The sequence below is a fragment of the Podarcis pityusensis genome (genome assembly GCF_964106645.2).
Source record: "Podarcis pityusensis genome assembly, chromosome: 5".
NCBI classification, from domain to species: Eukaryota; Metazoa; Chordata; class Lepidosauria; order Squamata; family Lacertidae; genus Podarcis; species Podarcis pityusensis.
The window spans coordinates 77,234,696-77,257,605 of record NC_138032.1 but is presented as its reverse complement, the minus strand read 5'-3'; the positions used below and the strand labels follow the sequence as shown (position 1 = coordinate 77,257,605).

Below are 22,910 nucleotides of genomic sequence, written 5' to 3'. Positions count from 1 at the left end.
ATCGTAAGTATGCATGTTGAGGGCACAAAGACCAATCAGCAGTCAAGGTCAGTTGGCCAATGTGGAAGACCAAAAATGCTTCTGTTAAGTAGACAGTGGTCACTGTCTCTGAGAGGTGTGGGCAGTGCTGCTGAAGGGCTTGCAACCACTGGGGAGGGGAGAACAGCAGGGGGGGGGGGTTGACCTTCTCAGAGTTTCCATGCCCCCCCTTTTAAACATCTTATTTTTTTTAAGAGGGGGAGGAAGGGTATGAGTATAGCAGTTAAGCCTCATTTATTTCAGTAGCTGACTTTGCTCTCTCCCATTGGAAAACAAGTGGGTTCAAAACAGTTAACTTTGACTGAATTGTGCCCTAAGGTTCTAGCCCCTTTGAGGCACAAAGCTGTAGGAGGCAATGAGGAGGCAGTTTTACATCCAATTGTTCAGTAAGAAGTAAACATGCTCTTGGGGAATAATCCCATATCTTATGTGGCAGCAAACCTGGCTTTACAATGAAATATGCACTTGACTGGGACGTGGGTGGCGCTGTGGGTTAAACCACAGAACCTAGGACTTGCCGATCAGAAGGTTGGCGGTTCGAATCCCCGTGACAGGGTGAGCTCCTGTTGCTCGGTCCCTGCTCCTGCCAACCTAGCAGTTCAAAAGCATGTCAAGTGCAAGTAGATAAATAGGTACCGCTCCGGCGGGAAGGTAAACGGCATTTCCACGCGCTGCTCTGGTTCGCCAGAAGTGGCTTAGTCATGCTGGCCACATGACCCGGAAGCTGGACGCCGGCTCCATCAGCCAATAAAGCGAGATGAGTGCCGCAACCCCAGAGTCGGTCACAACTGGACCTAATGGTCAGGGGTCCCTCTACCTTTACCTTTATGCACTTGACTGGGAGTGGCCGCCTGTCCAGGATCTTTACGTATCTGTATACCAGTGGTGTCCAAACTTTTTTCAAAGAGGGCCATATTTGATGAAGTGTAGGGCCGTGAGGGCCGACCAAAGTTGCTGAGCTTTTTTTAGGGTTGAAGTTGTTGAGCTTTTTTAGGATTGACGTTATTGAGGTTTTTAGGATTTTACCCCAAGAAATAATAAACTGCCACAGGGGCTGGGTTAAACCGACTGGCAGGCCGGATTAGGCTCCCGAAACGGACTTTGGACATGCCTGCTGTATACAGACTCCGCTAACCCAGAAATAGTGCTTCAGGTTAAGAACTTTGCGTCAGGATGAGAACAGAAATCGTGCTCCAGCGGTGCGGCAGCAGCAGGAGGCCCTATTAGCTAAAGTGGTGCTTCAGGTTAAGGACAGTTTCAGGTTAAGTACGGACCTCCGGAACGAGGTAAGTACTTAACCCGAGGTACTACTGTACTTCATCGTATTATTAGACATTCGCCTTAGGAACAGCGAGGGGAAAGGCTCTGGGAAGAGTGGCAGGTACAAATTTTGGAACGTTGCACCAAAATCCACTTTATATATAAAAGGAATGGTTGAATGAATGAAGCAGCCCCAAATATATTAAATGACTTCTGTTTGGGATCTCTTGCTATTTTGCTTCAATGTACAATGCCCCACCTGGCTAGAGGCCTGCCTGTCACATTTGTGATGCCAGCAAGCTACAAGCTTCAGTGCTCCATCACCAATCTTTGCACTTTCAAAATTGACTGCTAGTCTTGTCTCTGGGTACCCAAAGGCTGACACTGCAGCTCTCCATTGCTCAGGCTAACCTGAGGCTTCAGGCTCGGAGCCACTTAAGTACCGTACTTGGCATCCTGCTTCTCCACTCATTTTTCCTGGCAGTGGTTTTAATTTTGTCTCTCCAGCTCCTGAATGAATTTGTTTTCTCTTGGATCCTTGTGGCGTATTGAAAGGCTTCTCACGTTTGGGTGCCTGCAATCACAGATGCGTTTGTTTTAAAGGGATGAATCAGTCTTCTGAGCCTAAGCATGTCCAATTTAGGCACGAGATTTCATTGAAGGCTTTTATTTTCATTATACATTTTTTTTTAAAAAAAAACTACCCTACAACAACAGCAGCACACAAGCAACCTTTCACGCACCACTTTCTCCCAGCACGGGAGTTAAATATTTATTTTCCATTAAAAGCAACACATCTTTTGGATCTAAAATCAGAAAGCAAAAACGGGGGGGGGGGGGAGCAGAAGAGTTTGAGCTGGATTCTGAATTTAACAGCCCCAGATTTTCTTGTATGTATGTATGTGTACACACACTATATAGATATAAAAAAAAACTATATCTATCTATCTATCTATCTATCTATCTATCATCATCTATCTATCTATATAAACAAGGGCTGCAGCCAAGTGGCAAGGTACTGACCTGAATGAAACTGTCAAAATAGGGAGCCCAGAATAACATGAATTCAAATACACAGAGTTTGTGATAATCACTAGCACTACTATCATGTGAGTGATGAAGACACAACATCTGGTCCTCCTATTAAGCAAAGAGCCCAGATGTTGAATGGATGGATAACTTCGACAGAAGGCTTTTCTACTCCTTTGCTTCGTTTTAAACTTTTCGGCAGCCCTTTCACCCTCGCGAAAGGTGGGTGGGAGTGAACAGAATCTCCCGGGTCATCATCTTCTGAGAAAGGCACCTCGGTTCCATAATCCTAGATGGCAGCGCCCCCCCCCTCGCTTGCCCCTCCTCCCTCTTTCCCCCTTCCAACCCTCCATGGGAAGAGAGTTAAGATGTATCTGCGATCCCTCTTCGGTGTCCATTCATCCCTCGGAGTTCTTACAAACAAGCCCGAGGTCCAGCGCAAGGAACCTGAGCTGCTCGCCTGCGCACGAGCCGCTCTCCCGGAGGGTCGCTGTTGGTTGTCTCAGGATGCTGGGAAGCCTTCCACCCTCCCCTCCCCTCCCCTCTTCTTCCACCTGCGACCCCGGGGCCACGCTTCCTGGCTGTTTCTCGAGAGTTGCGCTCAGGCTTCCCCTCTTCAACATGTTCAAAAAAATATCCCCCTCCCCGTGTGCAAAACTGGCACCACTCTGCGCCTTCCTATGGCGATGGGCTTCCCTCCCCGTTCTGAGAAAGCAGATTTCCACACATCTTTTCCCCATATCCCCTTAAAAGAGAGAGAAAGAGAGAGAAAGAAAAAGAGAGAGAGAGAGAGAGAGAGAGAGAGAGAGAGAAGCATTTGCAAATCCTTGATCCAAACTCAACTCTCCTTTCTCGGTTGCTTCCTCCTGCTGCTGCGTGCGTGGTTGCTGCTCCTGCTGCACACACACACACACGCGCGCGCACACTTCGCCGCCCCCCCCCATAGGAGCTGCTTCTCCATCTCTTCTCTGTTGCCTTTTCGCCCAGACTATATTCAGTAGTGAGGCTCTGCAATCACGTGGGTCCTCGGTTTGATGCGGGGGGGGGGAGAGGATCGAGTTAGAGGAGGGGGGTGCCTCCGCAGTTTGCTGTTTGCTGGGGCTCGGAGACGCGCGCGCGCGCGCACACACACGCACACGGAGAGTCTCTCTCTCTCTCTCTCTCTCTCTCTCTCTCACACACACACACACGCACGCGCACACACACTCACCCACGGAGTGCTCAAGAGCTATTGCTGAAGTCTAAGGCTGGCTGCTTGCTCTACTGCTGCTGTCGCTTGTCGCCTCCTACCAAGCTGGGATCTATCTCTCGACATACATTTTTAAAAACCTCAACCTCGTTCCTCCTCCTTTCTTTTTGCTGTGGCTCCATCGTTGCTGGTGGCTTTTTGGGGGTTGTGCTTTTTTTTTCTTCCCCCTTTGGGTTTTTTTCCGCCTTGCGCTTTCCGACTTTCAAACCTCAAGCTTGGAAATTACTTAGGTTTTGGGGAGGTTGGGATTTTTTCTATTCCCCCCCCCCAAAAAAAAATCTGGGCATCTTTCCTCTCTCTTTCCTTGCTCTCCACCTCCTTCCCTCTCCCCATCTCGGTGGCTTTTCGCCCCCAATCCGGGCTGATGTGCTGTACGAGGGGTCTGAAATGGAAGTACTGATGCTTTGGTTTTTCCCTTGGATATTTCAATGCGTTACGGTGCGAGCGGACTCCATCATCCACATTGGTAAGGGGAAGAAGCTGGTGTGTGTGTGTGTGTGTGTGTGTCCCCGTCCGCGCGTCGTGTGTATGTGTGTAGATATATATGCAGGCTGCAGAGTAAGAGTGGCACATAAGCAATTACTATAAGAGTGAAAGGAGGATCGGGTCTCATTAAGGCGCAATAATAATTCTGATCCAGGAGGGAAGATGGAGAAAGCGAGTTGAACTCTAGCGACGGAAAGAGAGAGGATGGCGAGAGCTCTCGCTCGCTCGCTCTCCCTTCGTCTTCTCTTCCACGCCACCGCAAATAAAAGCCCTCTGAATGCACCTCACTGCAAAGTTAGGGGCGAAATAAGACTGTCCATTGTGAAAGCTGAATTCTCTCTCTAAATCTCCGGAGGCGGTACTGAGGAAGGTTTGCGCTTGCAGTTGCTTTCCTAAGCAAACCCTTTCTGTGGCTTTGGACCTGTTTGCGCCTATATTACTCTCCACTTCCGAGGAGGAGGAGGAAGAGGAAGATGAGGTGGTCACACACACCACCAACCCCCACCTGAAAAGCTCCCTATAGGGAAAACTTTGGAGAGGGACTTTCCTTCTGCCCGGGCAGGTGTGGTTCTCCCAAGCCCGGACTGTGGGAGGCACACAACTGCCACTTTCAAGTTAGCTGGTGTGTTTTTGCCGGGGGGGGGGGAGATTGCAGGTGCCAAAGGAACGTAGTGTGGGTGCTCTGTCTGTCATTGGACTGGATGAGATTTCATTGGTGGATTACTGAGCACCGTGGTTGGGGGTGGGGTGCGGTGGGGGTCTCAAAGGTTGGATCGGGAGAAGAGGAAGCCGGAAAGGGAGAAGGGAGATCCGGGGTTCCCTAAAAGGAACTTTGAAGGAGAACGGTGGCTCGTGCCAAAGCGGGGGGGGGGGGGGCTGCCACTGGTAGACTTTCTTCCTTGAAATTAAATAAAAGCAAAGGCCAGACTCTGCAGGGATCAGCAGGAAGAAGGAAATGAGTGTGTGTACGAGAGAGAGAGAGAGAGAGAGAGAGAGAGAAGGGAGCTGGGGAGCTTTTGATTCCCAAGGGTCCTGGTGAAGGGAGGCACGGGAAAGCTCCCAAGTGAGAGGCAATGCGATGGAAAAGGCTGGAGAAAAACCCAAGCAAGAGGCTCCAGCAGATGATGACATCTTTTTTAAAACTTCGTAGAGATCTTTTTAAATCAGAGGAAAGGTCTCCTCCCCGAAGGCGGGGAGAAGAGAGGGTGGGGGAGGAGAAGGAAAGGCATGTGGACAGGCTGGAGGGAGAAAGAGGGCTGGGAAATGCTTTCGGGTCCGCTCGGTGGTGGCTGATGGCAAACTCGTCCTTCTCTACTACCCCGCGTGCTCCTCTCCCGATGCCTTAAGCAGGAGGCTGGCGAGAGCAGGCCAAACAGCATTGCGGATCCCTTAAAAAAGATCGATTGGGGAGGGGAGGAGGGAGTCTGCTGTGCTACAGCTAGGTTTGGAAAGACTTTAGAGTTCTCCCTCATCACCCCAACCCCGAAGGGAGAGCGGCTAAACTTTAACTTCAGCCGCGTGAAGGAACCGGCTCAGAATGGGCGACTCTTGACGTCGGATTTCAGAGGGGCGTACAAAGCTAGGCACCTGCAGATAAAGTATCCCCCCAAATCTCCCTGTACCTGTGGATGAAGGATTCTGTTCTAGTCAGATCTCAGCCCTGCCCCCTTAGTCTCTCAGCCACCTGCCTCCCGCTCAAGTGGCGGGCGGGAAGAGGAGGCTGCGAGCAAGGATGATGGCTTCTCCAGGTTGAAGAGCGAAGCTGAACTTCGCTTTGGAATTTTGCGCACGGTGTGAGCATCTGGTTGGCATTTAAAGGCGCAGGAGAGACGTGAATAATAAGTTAGAGAGGCGGAACGTGGAGGTGGGTGGCGTGTGAGGATGAGCAGAATAATATGCTTAGGCTTTTAAAAAAAACCAAAACATAACAGAGTAAAAAAAAACCCACCACTATATATTTACCTCTCTCTTCTCTCTTCACGCTCAAAGCAGGGGTATATTATGTAAGGCTTATCGCCAGATGTTTTCCTGCTAGCTGCATAACCAAGGCTCTGAAATTAAAAGCTTTCAGGTTACTGAACACAACGCTCAGATCTCCGTTAATATGGGGCGATGCGCAGGAGGGAAGTGACGGGCAGCTCTAAGAACAGAAGGGGGGGCACCCATTCCGGAGGCTGACGCGTAGGTGTTGTGTTGTCCTACCTTTTTGCGGATAAAACTTTTAGGAAGCCTCTCCTCCGCCTCCCCCACCCCGCGTGTCTACATCTATATAAATCAACACAGGCTAAAATCCCAAGAGCCGAGTGGAACCCCAAGCTCACGCTGCTTATAAATTGGACTGTACAGTCCGCAGGCTCCCGAGCTCGCCCACTGGCTGAAGCTGAGCAGGTCTGCGTCTGGTCAGCGCCCGGTTGGGCAGTCCCCTGGGCACCGCAGCCACGCAGCCTTGGCTCTCGTAAAAGCGGAACATAATATATTTGCCAGCAAACGAACAAGAAATGTGGTTGCCCTCTGCCACAGGGCTTCATAACCGGAAAAAATCTAATTGATCCCCACAACCCCTGAGCAAGGGAAGAGGAGAAGGTTCCCATCGCAGGCGCTCCTCTCTGCCTTGGGAATAAGGACTCTTTAGCTGCCCGTGGTGTCACAGAGGACTTGCCCTTGGTGAATATAAGGCACAAGGGAGCGGGAAGCTCTCCTGCGAAGCCGTGGCCTGGCCCGCAGAAACGCTTCCAGGAAGGCCTCGGGCATGTCCTCTGCCCCACACATCCCTCCTTCAAGGCAAGTACAGGACAGCAGCTAGGATGGTCTGGCCTTGTCATTTTTATTGAGTGGAGCTCAGCTGAGCAAACTTCCAGAGCTCAGTCGCGCGAGTTCCTCTTTAGCTCTCCTGTTGTAACAGCAGGGCTACGAGCGAGCGGCTTCCTGCCCTTTCAATGCATGCTAGTTCAGGGTGAACACAAAAAACTGCTTTTTATCGTTGCAGGCCAGTGGTCCACTTAAGCCAGTGTTGTCCACACGGACGGGCAGCAACTCTTCAGGTCTTGAGGCAGCCGACTCCCGCAGCTCTGCCTGGAGAGGCCGGGGATTGAACCCGGCACCTTCTGCGCGCAAAACTGATGCTCCTGACCCTTCCCCAGCCCGCATCTCTAGCTGTGTGAATCTGGGACAGGCTTGCGCACTTGTTGCAGGAGAAAAAAAAGGCCAGTTCGGGGTGTGTGGCTCCGTCAAGAAGCAGTCAGTGGGCACGACCCCTTTTTGAATAGGCTTAAATCACCCCGCGGTTTAGGAGACTGGGAAGTATATGTGCATGGAAAGTTGAGGGACGAGCGTGGATGAAGTAGCCTTCGGAGTAGAAAGCCTTTCTGGGTTCACCTTCACGCCACTGGCACGGCCTTTCCTTCCCATGTGCTGGTAATGGGGATGATGGTTTATTTGTCCTCCACCCCCAACAGGTGCCATATTTGAAGGCAACTCGGCCAAGGACGACGAGATCTTCAAGCAGGCGGTGGCGGACTTGAGCCTCAACGATGACATCTTGCAGAGCGAGAAAATCACGTACACGATCAAACTCATAGAAGCCAACAACCCCTTCCACGCCGTCCAGGAAGGTAAGGGCGATCGCGAAGGAGAGAAGAGGGGCTCGCGACGCGTTGGCCTCCAGTGCGCCCCTGGAACTTGGAGAGGGCGCGGGAGATCCACTCAGGCTGGGTTGCTCTCTCCCTAGAGGCGCTATAGACGGCGGGGGCAGCAGGAGGAGATCTGGGCAGTTGTGGATCTCTTGCCCCGCCTTGCCTTTAGCTGTTGCTATGCCCGGAGAGCTTTTGCCTTTCTCGCCGATCTCTCCTTTTGCGCGCGGAATTCATGGAGGGCGCTTTGCCTAGCCAAGCCTGCGGTTCCCACGCGCCCGCCCCCCTTCTCTCTCTGTCTCTGGGAGGGGCTTCGACCCCCACCCGAGGGTAGGAGGGGGGAAGGGAGCAGGCAGCTGCCTGGCAGGGCCTGTGGCACAAAGCGGACGTTGTTTGCCGGCCGAGGTTGTGTGTGCGTGCGTGTGGTTTCTTTGCTGCGCGGCCTGGCTGAAAACTTTCCTTTCGGCCAAAGGTTGGCGCTGTTTGCCAAGGAAAAAAGCAAGCGGGGAGCGAATGAAAGCTGCAGGAGGTGTTTTGGGCGCCTTGGAGAGGCGAGCATCCTCTGGCCTCGCTTGAAGCGCTGGCTGGAGGAGTTGGTCGCTGGTTTGGAAGCTCTGAAACGAAGTGAAAGGATAAATCAGTGCAGAGCTGTCGGGCGCAGACGCGCCAGCTGCCTAAAGAAATCCGAGGCTCTCTGTGTGCGGCTGTGTGATTGTGAGTGTGTGTATACACACAGGCATATTGGAAAGGCCTGCAAGCCAGATCCTTGGAAACCTATAATCCTGGTGGGTTTCTAGTGTGCTAGAATGAAAGTGGATGAAGGGAGGGTGGTTTCTTAAAGTGGAGAAAAGGATCGAGGAACATGAAATATTCCTGTGTGGATGAAAGAGGAACACCTTTAGATATTGATATACAGTATTGCCTGTGGAAAGAGGCAGGGCAACAGGTGGATTAATTTGTGCCCGTAACTGGAGACTTCCAAGGTCCTTCAAAAGGAAGTTGCTGCCTTTAAGGCAGGTGTGGCACAGCTGTGGCTTTCCAGATGTGGCTGGACTCCAACTCCCATCAGTCCTGGCCAGCATAGCCAATGGCCAGGGATGAGAGGAGTTGTGTTCTAGCAGTCTCTAGGCAGGACTGCAGCTTCTCCACCTTTAAGAATACCAATGATAAAAAAAATTATAACCCTATTCACTCCATTATACAAAGTGAGACTTGCCCGTGTGAGTAAACATGCATATGATCTGCCATGCACAAGTCTTTTTCCTGGTTGCAAAGGATTGGTTCTGTGTCTTTTGAAGAAGGAAGGGCAGGATTGGTAGCTTAGAGGGAGAGAAATGCTGAAATTGAAGGTGTAGGAAATGGGAGCAGCATGAAGTGCTTTGCAGGGTGATGGGTTTGATGCTGTGTGGATGAAATGGCCCGTGGCTTCTGCAAGCAAAGTCCCTAATCAGTTTGTTAACCATCAAGGTGTTTGTGAGATTCTTTGCTGTTTCTTGCTACCCTCACCCTTTTAAATACTGTATTCCAGATGATGTGAGAAAGTGTTATGGTGTGGTATTTTTTCCCGTGTTTTGCAGTATCTCTACTCTTCTGTTTAGCCTTGGCCTATGGAGAGTCTATCCCTGCAGCAGGCAACCGAGGATAGGTGTGTGTTTGGCTATGTCGTGAACAAAACATGTTGATCCGATGTTCTGAACTGCTGCCAGAGCTATTTAAAAAAGAAAGAACAGGGACAGGGAGGTGGGAGGAGGGCAACTAAACAGCATCTTTGTGATCTGAACATTTCCTCCAACCCTGGTCTTGTTTTGTGGCACCTGTCAATCTACCATCCTGTTGGCAAGGGGACAGGAGACCCAAAGGGAAATATTAATTGGATAAGCACAAAGAAGAGCTGTTTCAGGACTCTTGTGTCCTACCCATCCCGGATGTGCTTTTTACAGCAATAAATAGAATACATTGTACGTGATCAGGAGTCGCATGTAGGAATTATCACCTAGTGTGGTGTTTCCTGAAGGGTTTTATTTTGAAAGGAGACTGACTTGCATGAGAGGAATGAATGAATGGTCATTTTAGAAAGAGAGGGGATGTGAATGCAGGGAGAAAAGCACACTGCATCTAGATTTTTCTTGAGCCTGACCTGTGAGATCAGGCTTAGTTACTTGAAATGCGCAACCGTCACAGCATCTTTCTGTTGTAGCTACAAATAAAGCAGCATGGAAAACATGTGATAACCCGAATCTCTCCAAGTCTTGGTTCTGATCAACTGGTCAGCCTAGATGATGGAGGCAGGCAAATTGCCAACCGATATTATGTACAAATGCATTTTATTTGTGTGTTCTTGCCATGCAGCCAGTAATTCCATACAGACTTAAAGATGGTTCAGATAGGCTAGCTTAAATGACAGTCTGCAAACTATCCTCAAGTTCATAAGGTTAAGACAGTAGCTGGGCAGGTAAAGGAGTTCAAATCACAGAAGAAAACATTCTAGATCCTGCCTCAGATTAGGAATGTTATGTGGGGGGAGTTTGGTAAAGAAGTCAAGACTGGTTACTGGATGCGTTACTTCAGCAGCTGTGAAGCAGTTCTCCAGAAAAGGAAAGCTATTTATATGCCTTACCAATATTACTATTCTCCCCCCTCCCCTGAACGATGAATCATTAAGCCTTTCTTACCATGCACTGGAAATAGTTATTTCACCCCCCCTTGTCAAAATTCATGCATGCTTGTAGGGGTTCTTGTTGGCTCAGCACATTTTAATGAATTTTTTTCTGGATCGTTCCCATCAAAACTTACCTCAGTTACTTGCACTTATTATAGCATATTATATTTAAATTGCTCTTTTTACTAGTGCTTTGTGCTCTCTTGGGTGTTTCTGTTCTACTTGGGGCAGCCTTTCACTTTCCATGAGATGCCAAGTTACTGGGGAAGACAACGTTTTATTTTAGTGTTGACATCTGTTTTTGCCCATAGCAAGATTGCAAGGCTCAAGGAAGGTTCAAGACAAAATTACTGTACTGTGCTTGCGCAGCACAATCCTGTGCAAATTTACTTGGAAGTAAGTCATGCTGTGTTCAATGGGACTTATTCCCAAGTAAGTGTTTCTTGCAGAGATCGGGAACCTGTGACCCTCCCAGGTGTTGTTGGACTCAAACCCCCATCAACACCTGCCAACATGGCCAACGGTCAGGGATGATGGGGACTGTAGTTCCAACCTTGCCTGACTGTGTCCACAACATGGAGGGCTGCAGATTTTGCATCCCTGCTTTAGATCATTGCTGCTTTAATGCATGACAGTGCAGCAGCGGCAGCAAGCGATGCAACATTTGAGTTGTGTGTGTGTGTGTGCTTCCTATTGCATTATCTTGCACTTGAAACTAGCAGAGACTAGGGGAGTTGATTATTGTCAAAAGTTTTAGCGTACAATCAGATCTTCATAAAGCTACAAAGGATCAGTGGCCTATTTTGCAGCTGATTCATATTCATGGAAGTAACAGCAGTTGGATAGCTGAAAGAGCATTTTGAACAGTGTCTCCTCGCACAACCTTACAGCATCTCCTTCCCTGGTTTGATTGCATTTGGGATTTAAAATATGACACCCAAGCAGAGAACGGAAGCATTTGGAGCACAGAAGACTTGTATTTTCTTCCTTTGCATGGCGTGCATCCAGACACAGATATATGTATATAAAATTTGTGGTGTTTCAGTTCTATATCGGATGAAGAAGCTATGACAAAGCTAATGTATGAGGCATACTCTGGAGAGTCCAGGGAAGAGTCTAGTCATATTTTAATCTGTTTTGGTACAGCTCATTAGGCATTGCAAAATTTTCTGCAAGACCCTGATAGGTGTTGTTTTAAACTGTCCACTCATGGGCAGTAGGCCTCTAAAATTAGAATCTCTCCCTAAGCAGAAGCTGATAAGCGGGAGGGCAGATGGGATGCTGGATAAATGTTACAATTCTACTTAAGAACTACCTCTTTTGGAGAAGTTAATATGTGCTTCTCTCTCCTGGGGAGGACGACAGAGTGATCAGCTGTTCACTCAAGGGGTGTCAGAACTTTGACACGATGGGTGAGTGAATATGATAGTGGTAGCTCTATCTTGATTTCCAGGCTTCTTATTGGTGTTAGACAGACGGTTCTCTTTCTCCCCCCATCGTTTTAATTTTCTTTTCTTTTCTGTTATACAGTGTGCTGACAGAATGATGCATGGATGAGCCAGGAGCCATACCATTGCTCTGTAGTATCGTTTTGGATTGCATTCTGCTGTCACTCTTACCGTTTGTTATCTTAGTGCTGTTGGTTTTTTTCCAAGATGCTCTGCTTGTTTTCCATGCAACTTTGCTAAGAGCTGTCAAAATGAAAGAAAAGATGAAGCAAATCAACTGACCTGCTCTGCGAGGACGGTGCTATGGCAGCTGCACTAAGGCCCTAAGGTGTAAAATGTTTTGTTTTGATGCTCCGTGCTTTCGTGAGCAGCGCTATATAGCAAACATTAGCGTAGCTGCAGAAGCATTTATGGTCTGTTCCTATGGTGATTTGTGCCAACAAACACCTTCGAGTAGGTATTCAACATAGCCTAATCTGCGTGTTGCCTGAATAGTATGGATGCTGTCTAGCCATGGTTGATGCTCCTTTACAGTATATATAGTCATGGGCGTAGCCTATGGTTACCAGATGTCGCCATTTCCCAGGGACAGTCCCCGGATTTACAAATCTGTCCCCGTACAAAATCCGTCCCCGGATTTCATTTAATGTCCCTGTATTTATATTTTAAGTGTTGTAGATTTATCAGTAGGGAATGAATGTTGTGTGATTGGTTCAACGGCACAAGACACATCATAGGGACATCTGGTGAGGCAAAATGGTGGGTGCCACAGCAGCGGGCCGCTCCTGAAGCCAGCCAGAGCCAACTGTGCTTCCAGTCTGGCTCTGGGCTGCTGAGATTGCCGCTGCTGAGAGGGAACCAGGGATGCCCGGCGCATCAACAGGGGGAACCGCTGACACCCCCCCACGACCCAAATTGAGCCAGGAGTAAGAGCACCCAGCCGACTGTCCAGTGGTGCTCTGGGGCCAGTAAAAGCCCTGGAGCCGATGCAGGGAGAAGGAGGAGAGGAGAAGGAGAAGGAGAAGGAAGAGAGAGAAAGAGGAAGGAGAGAAAAGAGGGGAGCCCTGAGCTTGCTGCACCGCTGCTGCCACTGAAGAGGAGAGGTAAGAGAGCACCAGGAGGGCAAGGACATGTGGCCGAGCCCAGGCTCGACCCAAGCCTACTCCACGGTGGCTAACGCTCCAAGAGAGCAGGCTAGGGCCCAGTGGAAGGCCACGCGAAGAGACCACAGAAGAGAAGTTATTACTTCTTTTTAAATTAAATAAATATTTTTAAAATAACTTTTTTTTTCTCTTTTCAAAAAGAAAGTGTCCCCAGATTCTTTGATAAAAGTCTGGTAACCTTAGTGTAGCCAGGATTTTTGTTGGGGGGTGGAGCAGGACTTGGTTGGGGAGGCAGGACTTTTTGGGGGGGAGGGGGCACAGAAACGATGTGATTTGTCAGTTAGTTAAGTAATTCTATTATTTTACTTGATCTAGGGAGGGCAGCTTCCCCCTTGCCCCCTCCCAGCTACACTCATGTATATAATAGTCATGTCAGTGCTGCCAGTCACCATTGGCTAGGCAGGGCCTATGGCTGTGGAAACCTCCTGTGTGATCCGTCCCTCACCTTTGCAGAGCATTATGGGATGCAACCACAGAGCAGTCACATGGCTCTCTGGGAAGCCTGTGAATTCGTCCTATGATGCCACACCAGTGCTGGAGAGACGTCGCTCAAGAGCTGTAGACAGCGATATTAACGATTGAGGTGCCCAGAGTACCAGTGTTCCTTCTTTTAGAGAAGGTCAAGTAAGAAGTGAGGCAAGCTGTACCTTGGCTGTGGCTATGGTTGTCCACCAGTCAACAGGTATTTGTGCTCTTGCACAGCTGAGGATCTTGCAAGTAGTGGACTGTATCCACATTTATTCACAAGTGTATGTCTCCATGTCTCTTTTCACTCAGCTCTAAAATAAAAACCACCCGTCAAGATTCTAGCGCAGAGAGAGGATTTCCTGCAGTACCTTTGTGCCCAGGTGGAATACTATCTGCTTCTAGATAAGTTCTCACACCCCTGTAGCTAAGCAAACCCTGAGAACGCATGAGATCACCCATAAAGAATGTACGTCTATATTTTTTGGAGGTCCTGTCAGGTGTTATTCTGTCCATGAATATGAATCAAGTTACGTGAGAAAAATGACTATATAGTAAATTGTCAAACAATATTTATAAGAAAATATGGTATGAAAGCATGGAACACATGCAAAAATGCAATAGTGGTAGCTGTAATAAGCAAAAAACAAAATAAGACAGCTTTCTAAGGATCCTTGAGGATCATACTTAAATGATCTCCCTCAGCTTGTCCCAAAGGAGGAGGAAAAGGCAGCCATAATAATGTAAGGGACTGAGATGTCATAAGCCTTCCCAGATCTTCTTCTCTAAACTGGCTCTAATATTTACACCCTTTAAACTCTCATAGGTCAGCAATAATCCCCAATAAAAAAATAAGAATTGGGGGGGGGGGATCATCGCTCTTATGCACCATATATTTAAAGCACTATTACACCACTTTGGGCTTCCCCCAAAGAATCCTGGGAACTATAGTTTCCCCCCAAGGGGCTGAGAGTTGTAAGGAGATCCCAATTACCCTCACAGAGCTCTACAATTCCCAGAGTTCCCCAGGAAGAAGGATTGGTTGTTAAACCAATCTGGGAACTGTAGTGTTGTGAGAGGCATCCTAAGTATATATAAAGCCTAAGGGTAGACAGAGGTGGCATGTAAAATAGCAGCACATTTTAAAGAGTGCTCTCATCTGCTTCCCTTTCTATTGCGCTCATAGAGTGTGGACAGCGAAAAACCACCAAAGGAATAGAAATAGACACAGGGGTGTTTGAGCCATTGAGAGAGAATGGAGAATATGAGACCATTATTTACATTTATCATTCCCTTCCTCCACCTCTGTTTTGAGCCCTTCTAGAGTTACTGATCACTGTTGTATTCTAAAAGAGAGGAATTTCACACTATTTGTTTTTGGGTGTACAGATGGTAGAAGGATGAACTAAAGTGAAATTGACACTAGCTGGTCCAGAAAGGAAGGAGAACATAACCAATTCTATAGGAATGAAGTGGCACTTTCTGGCTGTGTTCTGAAGTAAAAGTTTACTGGAAGAAACTCAAGGAAGCGATAATGAAATTGGGGGCTTAGCATAAGATCCTCCTCATTCTGTTGGCATAGCATGCAAATTTTGGAAAATCATAATGAGACAGAACTCATCTGTTTATGGGAACAGCAAATGTTAAAAGAATTAGAGGATAAAGAAATTTCTATTAAAGAGGTTATTTGACTACACCGTCACGTACAAATTAGCTAATTTATATATGAGTTAAAGGGAAGATATGGAAAGCAGACATGTGAGGGTAGCTGGTTATTTATTATTTGTGCCATCAGTACTTTATACGACTTTAGATTATTGTGAACATAGTTTTGATTTTTAAAGACGACAAAAAAAAATGCCACAAGGATTATAGTGTGCAAGGAGATAACCAATCTTGGCAAGTACTCAAAACAACACAAATTAAAGTGACAACTATGAGCTGTTTCATACATGCACTTTCATCATTTGATGGCTTAGGATCTAATGATGTGCATCTGTGAATGATCCATCACAGATCAAAACACTAGAGAGAGAGACTCTTCATAGCATGTCACATTGACTCAATTACAACGCTTTTTCGGTGGAGTTGGTTCATCTATCTGTGAGCTATTCAGTAATTAACTGATATGCAGGCATGTGTGAATTACACTGATATGTGGCATCAAGGCTATGCAAACATTTCAGCAAACGATCAGCTTCACACTTCTAGGCACTGCATGTGATCACTCCCTTGGGAATGCTCCCAGCCTAACTTGGAATCTTGATTTGCAAGTCTATAGTAGCAGTTTTCAAACTTTCCACCTTCAAGGAATGCTTTTCCTGCTTGCCTGCCATGGGACTCCTGTATATATTGCAGAGGATTCTTGGATGAGCACTAGGTCTTGGAAAAGTGGTCTTCCGAACCTTAGCATGACACTTGTGCAATTACATTGTGTTTAATGGGACTTTGTTGTGGTTGTTTAGTCGTTTAGTCGTATCTGACTCTTCATGACCCCATGGACCAGAGCACACCAGGCACTCCTGTCTTCCACTGCCTCCCGCAGTTTGGTCAAACTCATGTTGGTAGCTTCGAGAACACTGTCCAACCATCTCGTCCTCTGCCATCCCCTTCTCCTTGTGCCCTCAATCTTTCCCAACATTGGGGTCTTTTCCAGGGAGTCTTCTCGTCTCATGAGGTGGCCAAAGCATTGGAGCCTCAGCTTCAGGATCTGTCCTTCCAGTGAGCACTCAGGGTTGATTTCCTTCAGAATGGATAGGTTTGATCTTCTTGCAGTCCACGGGACTCTCAAGAGTCTCCTCCAGCACCACAATTACATTGTGTTTAATGGAACTTACACCCCAGTAAATATGGATTGGGAGGCTGCTATGGGGGCTTCATTTGTTCCCTTGTATTCTGGCATCTTCAGCTGCTTTCTTGACAACCGATTTCATGCTGATTCATTGGGAGGTAGCATACATATGTGAACTTGCAGAAACCAAACCCAGCTCTCTAGAAAGAACATACGGTTGCATGCATCACTGAGTTTTAATCTGTTCTTTCAATGCTTGCTAAGCACGTGCCAGACACAGTGGAAAGTAGGGGGATCTTTTCCATGTTCCTAGAGTCCTGACAGTGTTCCTGCACAATTTGCTAACCAGTCTGCTGCCATTAAATGTTGGTGCTCAGTGGGATGAAAACGCATAATGCTTACCTCCTGGTGCCTTCCGAGACCAAACCCAGACTTGTTTAAGACTACCACCGGGAAGACATCTGCGACACTATCGTCTCGTTCTGCATGTGCTTTTATGCTTATGAGCTGCTTGATTTGACGCTCCTTCTTGGGTCTACATTGAGACGAGCTAGAAATAATGCAGAATAGCTCAGAAGGAAATCCTATTGAATTCAGTGGGACTTTCCATTAAGTGTGTGTTGGTTTGCAGCCAAAGTCTGTTCTTAATAATAATAATAATAATTAATAATTTATACCCCGCCCACCTGGCTGGGTTTCCTCAGCCACTCTGGGCAGCTCCCAACAGAATAAAAAAGCGATAAAATATCAAACATTGAAAACTTCCCTAAACAAGGCTGCTTTCTGATGCCTTCTAAAAGTCAGGTAGTTGTTTATTTCCTTGACATCTGAAGCTTACACTCTGAGTCTTCACCTACTCTGGAGTTTTGTGAATACTAATACTAATACTAATCATAAGTAATTTTTTTAAAGTAGTGTTTCTCTGCTGGTGGGTTCTATTCTGCAAATTGCTGTGCAAGAGCTGGTGAAAAACTTTGCACAACTTGAACAGAAAACAAGCAAGATTCTCTAGATGTGTGCAAGAGATTGTGTGACAATTTACAGACCCTCCAAGTATCTGTATTTTCCAGGGACATCCCTGATTTAGAGAAGCCGTCCCAGTTTCTGATTTGATCCCGGAATGTCCCACTTTTCCTTAGGGTGTCCCTATTTTCATTAGATAAATGTTGCAGGGTATGGAATTATCCAACTCCCGAGCTGTCAGAAGGCAATTCTGTATAGGGAAGTTTTTTTTTAATGTTTAATGTTTTGTTATGTTTTTAAATATGTTGGAAGCTGCCCAGAGTGGCTGGGTGTGATGCATAAATAGCAAAATTATCATTATGGAATGGGACATCCCTATTGTCATCGGAGAAATGTTGGAGGGGATGAACTTATACAAAGCCGCTCTCCCATTTTCCCTCCTTCTTTTGTAGCTGTAAAGAACTTATACTAAGTTAGGGCTTTCTACTTGCGAAAGAGTAGATTCACTCGCGGAAGGATCCATTTGGAGACAACCCAGCAGTTCCAACCGTCTTTGTTGAGGTAATGCTTGACTTAACAGTTTCTTGAAATGTGTACATATGCAAATGTGACGGCAGAAGGTTGGAGACAGCAGTGTTCCTTTGCTCCCAGTGAGCCTGTGGCAACACTGATGCCCAACAGGGGAGTGTTCACTGTTGCAAAGTTCTGGCCATGTGCTTCTGTGAAAATGGTCTGTATCACCCTGCTCTATGTCAAACTAAGGTAATTTGACATGATTAAGTGTGTGTGCTTTCCCCCTCTTTTGCAGTGTCCATATGCTCATTTTAAGTTCTGGCGTTGCAATTGTGTGCTTGAGCACTCTAATTATTTTTTTCCTGCAAAGGTCAGCATGTTAGCACTCTCAATTGCCTTTCCCCCTGCTAAAGTAGAGATGAAACCTGCAATAAGCATAGATGAAGCAGGCGGCTGCCTCGCACACTGAGAAATTGAGGACATTCTTGCCTTTTTTGCTTTGCCGTAATATTTTCTCTGAGGTTGAAATTCCTTGTTTCAGGGAAACAGTGGTGGTGCACTGAGTCTTGGGACCTCCAAAGCAGTGAGTGTAACCTGTAGTCGGCTGAGGATCACCCATAAAGTATTGCATTTTCATGTAGCCATGGCATGTTGCTCCACTGCAGACAACGACCAACCCCTTCCTTGTCACAACTTTGCTGTGGGGCCGGCTAGTTTTGATTCTGTTTTTCTTCAATAGGAAATGAAATATACTTGGAGTCAAGTGTGAAAGCTCAGTACATAACAAGAAACTTATCCAGTGGAACAGGAGACCATCTAACTAGCATGCAACATCTTGAAAATCTAGCTGAGTGCACACTGGAACGCGTAAGAATTTAGAAGGGATGGTAATTTCCAATGATATGCTAATATCCCAAGCATTTTTTCCCTCTGCTTCCTCATTTCCATAGCTTTAAGGCGCTAAGTATATAAAAAAGGGAAACGCATGTTGAAACGGTTTTCTTTTATGTGATGCCTAATGACTTAACAGTTAATGAGAATGTTGGAGACTTGATGATTACTGCACATGATAGGGCGGTCTTGGGTTTGTGGGTTTTGAATTGCTGGTGAGCTGTCCTTCCTGCAGCTAACCTCTGCTTCCCTAGCAAGTCTCTGTTTCCATCTTGGTGCGCTGTTGTGGCGGCGTTCGCCCTCCCTGACCCCCACTGCTGCTACTACAGCCTCTTGAGCCTTCCTCTCCCTGTACATTAATATTATATTAAATATATGCAGTAAGAAATGGGAACAGTAATGATCTCCCTTTAAGGTGTGTGTGTGTGTGTGGAAACCGAGTGGCATTAATCTAAGAAAAGAAGGGGGAGAAAAACCTGCTGTTTTGGCTGCATTAAGTCTCCCAGCAGGATTTCTCCTGCTTGACCTTACACAGAGCCATTCCCTTAGCAACTTTTCAAAGCAGAAAGAAAGACAATGTTGAAAAAGAGACTAAAACACTCCCCCCATTTTTCAGCTGAATATAAAGTTGGAGGGATGACCTTAATTTTTTTTAAAAAAAATGGAAAACAAAGCCTGGCCAACAGGCTGCTGAATTTGTTTTTGGGTCACAGTTTTTTTGTTTTTGTCCATGGGTTTAGAATTGCTTTAGTTTTAGACTCCTTGGGGCTTCTAGTCTGCGGCACCATCGCTGGGTTTTGTTTTGTTTGATACAGGAAGTGAAGCAAACAGGATTTTCTGTGGCATGAAATGTTTCTGGAGTTACTGAGCATTAACTTTGTCAGCAGGTGCCTTTTGTTTTCTGAAAGTGCAAAGTCCCGAGTTCTTACTACTGTACAGCCAAGAAAGAAAGAAGAAGAAAGGGATTGCAGTCGGATTATTTTAAAATCTCCTGTATTGATTTTGAAACACTTTATTTATGGCAATGCGATTTTACTGTTACTGTAGCCCTCTTCAGGCACAGCAGCCATGAATGATCAGAAAAGAACTGCCCCCTTTGCCCTGTTCCCATCACCCCCCTGTGCTTTTGCCAACTTCCCTACGTTTGGGTATATGGTTTGCAATGGGGAGCCTTTTCTACTTGGGGCTCCCTGCATGATTAGGGATGCTGATCTTAAGAACATAAGAAGAGCCTTGTGGGATCACATGGCCAATGTTATCTGCCAACTTCCTGTTCTCAAGGAGATGCCCATGGAAAGCCCGCATGTAGGACATGAGTGCAAATGGCGCTGTCCCCACTTGCGCTCCACAGCAACAGCGGAGAACATAGCCATTGTGGCTAGCAGGCACTGATAGCCTTATCCTTCGCGCATTTGTCAGATTCTCCATTGTCTAATTCAGAGCTTTCCAAAGGGTGTGTCGCGACATGTTAGTGTGTCAGCTGCAGTGTGTAAGTGTGTCACGTGAACTTCCCCCTGCTCCTCCTGGGGCTGAAAAGGGGCTAGTTTATTCTCCAGTTTGCTAGTAAAACCGAATGGCTGTGTCGCGAAATGATGCGTGTCTAAAAAGTGTGTCTCCAACAAGAAAAGTTTGGAAAGCTCTGGTCTAATTTGTCCATGAGTTTGCTTACTCCCCAGTCTCCCAGAAACCTCCATGGGTTGAAGGGGGAAGAGTTGCCAGATATGGGGCAACTGGAAGGAGCCAATGACTGGGAGGGGAGCATCATTTCCTGCTTTCCTCCTTAGGTTTGTCCCTGCAACACATGAAGAGGGCTTCTTTCTATCTGTTTTGTTTTATTGATCGTTACATTTATATGCTGGGACGCAGGTGGCGCTGTGGGTTAAACCACAGAGCCTAGGACTTGCTGATCAGAAGGTCGGCTGTTCAAATCCCTGCGATGGGGTGAGCTCCTGTTGCTCGGTCCCTGTTCCTGCCAACCTAGCAGTTCGAAAGCACGTCAAAAGTGCAAGTAGATAAATAGGAACCGCTCTGGCGGGAAGGTAAATGGCGTTTCCGTGCACTGCTCTGGTTCGCCAGAAGCGGCGTAGCCTTGTTGGCCACATGACCCAGAAGCTGTACGCCGGCTCCCTCGGCCAATAAAGCGAGATGAGCACCGCAACCCCAGAGTTGGCCACGACTGGACCTGATGGTCAGGGGTCCCTTTACCTTTACCTTTTAAATTTATATGCCACTTTCCCTCTGTGGAACTCAAAGTGGCATGCGTTTTCCTTCTCGTTATATCCTCACACAACAATCCTGTGTGACATAAGCCAGGCTGAGAGACTGTGGTTGGCCCAATGTCACTTCATGTCAGGGATTTGAACCCTGGTATCCCCAGTTCTAGTCCAGCACTCTAACCACTGCACCACACTGTCTATACAGCACACGTTTTTTATATATATAACATTGCCCTTTATTTGAAGAGCTGATGGTGGTGCAAATGCGGTTATCCCATTTCATTCGAACAACTACCCCACAAAGAAGGTGAGGCAGAGTGAAAGGGCTGTTTTGCACAGACTTATCAGCCAGCTGATTAAGTTCTGCTAGTATCTGTGTGCTTTGGCTATCCTAGATCTGGCACTATAGGTAAAAAAATGTTGTATCACCTTGAACACAGTGCTTTGGCGCAGGGTCGGTGCCCTCATCCACCTGCCAGCCTGCTGCTACATGGAAATCTAAAGATGCATGTAAGCCAGAGTTTGATGAATTTTTGACTCAGTTGGAAAAAAACATTATGTTGGTGGCTGAAACTGCAATTTGCCATTCCTCCTCAAAGTTGGTTCCAGGAAAAACTGACTGGCTTGTAACAGAATGGGGAGGCTAGATTTGGAGAGGTGGTTGTCACTTATTGCACTGCCCTAAGCAGAAACATCTCCTGTTGTTCCACTTCTTGGCTGGATCATGAACATTCTTTCAGATATGTGCGTCTAGGATCCAGCAATGAAGCAATACCCATGGATATATTTCTGCTTAAGAAGTATGATAATACACAGTACTTCAAGTGCATTACATCCAAGTAAAATATGATTAAAACTCCAGTCTCGGTTTTAAAATTGCAAATTAATTCTTTTTTTTTTTTTAATTACTGGGTAGTTAGTTCCCAAGTGTTGCTAAAAATGTACATTGTACTGTGTAAATAATTCCCTGCAATCCTACTGGCTTCTAAAACAGCTGTGTCTTATTGCACAGAAGATTAAAATAACATCTCGGCTTTTATGCTGTGCTGGTAACACAGAATAGGAGTTCCTAATTTTATTTTATTTTTATCTCGAGCCTGAGCTGCGCCACTTCCCTAGTCCAATTCAGCAACATGTGTGTAGGCCCCAGAGCAAGAGCCACAGCAGGAGTGGGGAATCCTTTTCAGCCTGGGGGCCACATTCGCTTCTGGGGGCCAGTGGTGGGCGGGGCTAGAGGCAAAAGTGGGCGGGACAACGAATATAATGTTTACCATTGTACACCAGGCTAGTTTCCAGGCACGCTCAAACAATCCCCATCTACCTGATTCTTTATCCAGAGAAACAAAACCCAATGGTGAACTCCATGGGTTGGACTAGCCTGGTAAGGCAGTTGCCAGGACTGAGGATCTGAGCTTCCCACTTCCTCTCAAGGCTCCTCACCAGCCGGCTGCCTACCCAACAGTCACAAACTCCTTCAAGGAGGGCTCTCTGTGCCTTTTGTTCTGCTACATGCAACCCCCTCTTTGTTCTTGGGGACAGAGGAGTACGGGAGAAGGAAACAGTGGAACTGGCAGGTGGCTGGGGATCTGTTGCAACATCAGTCACCTTCTCAGCAGCCTCAGTCGCACTTAAGCCTGTTGCTTGCTCATCAGTCGCCTTCTCAGCAGCCTCAGTCGCACTTAAGCCTGTTGCTTGCTCATCAGTCACCTTCTCAGCAGCCTCAGTCGCACTTAAGCCTGTTGCTTGCTCATCAGTCACCTTCTCAGCAGCCTCAGTTGCACTTAAGCCTGTTGCTTGCTCATCAGTCACCTTCTCAGCAGCCTCAGTCACACTTAAGCCTGTTGCTTGCTCATCAGTCACTTCTCAGCAGCCTCAGTCACACTTAAGCCTGTTGCTTGCTCAATCTCCAACCCGTCTGCACCCCTATCTTCCTCTGACCTGTCTCCTGCATCCCACAACTATTCTCCTGGCTCAGAGCCTTCCCCCTCTGATGCTTTCCTTGCACCATTCCTCCTTGTCTAGCCAGTCCCTGACAATCATGATGAGTTGTTCTCCTGCTACTTAGAGATGGGTGCTGGGAGAGAGGGAAGCTAGAGGTACATGCAGCCT

General features: G+C 47.1%; 1 protein-coding gene across 6 annotated transcripts in view; it reads left to right on the top strand.

The window, feature by feature from the left end:
• Positions 1-3,507: 3,507 nt before the first annotated feature.
• The window catches only part of GRID1 (glutamate ionotropic receptor delta type subunit 1), a 707,273-nt gene continuing 687,870 nt past the window's right edge, over positions 3,508-22,910 (top strand). For all 6 annotated transcript variants that reach the window (XM_081004876.1, XM_081004878.1, XM_081004877.1 and 3 more), the window contains exons 1-2: positions 3,508-4,043; positions 7,519-7,674. In XM_081004876.1, coding sequence (XP_080861002.1) covers positions 3,965-4,043; positions 7,519-7,674 — 235 coding nt within the window. In that variant the 5' untranslated portion in view covers positions 3,508-3,964. The remainder of the gene's footprint in view (positions 4,044-7,518; positions 7,675-22,910) is intronic.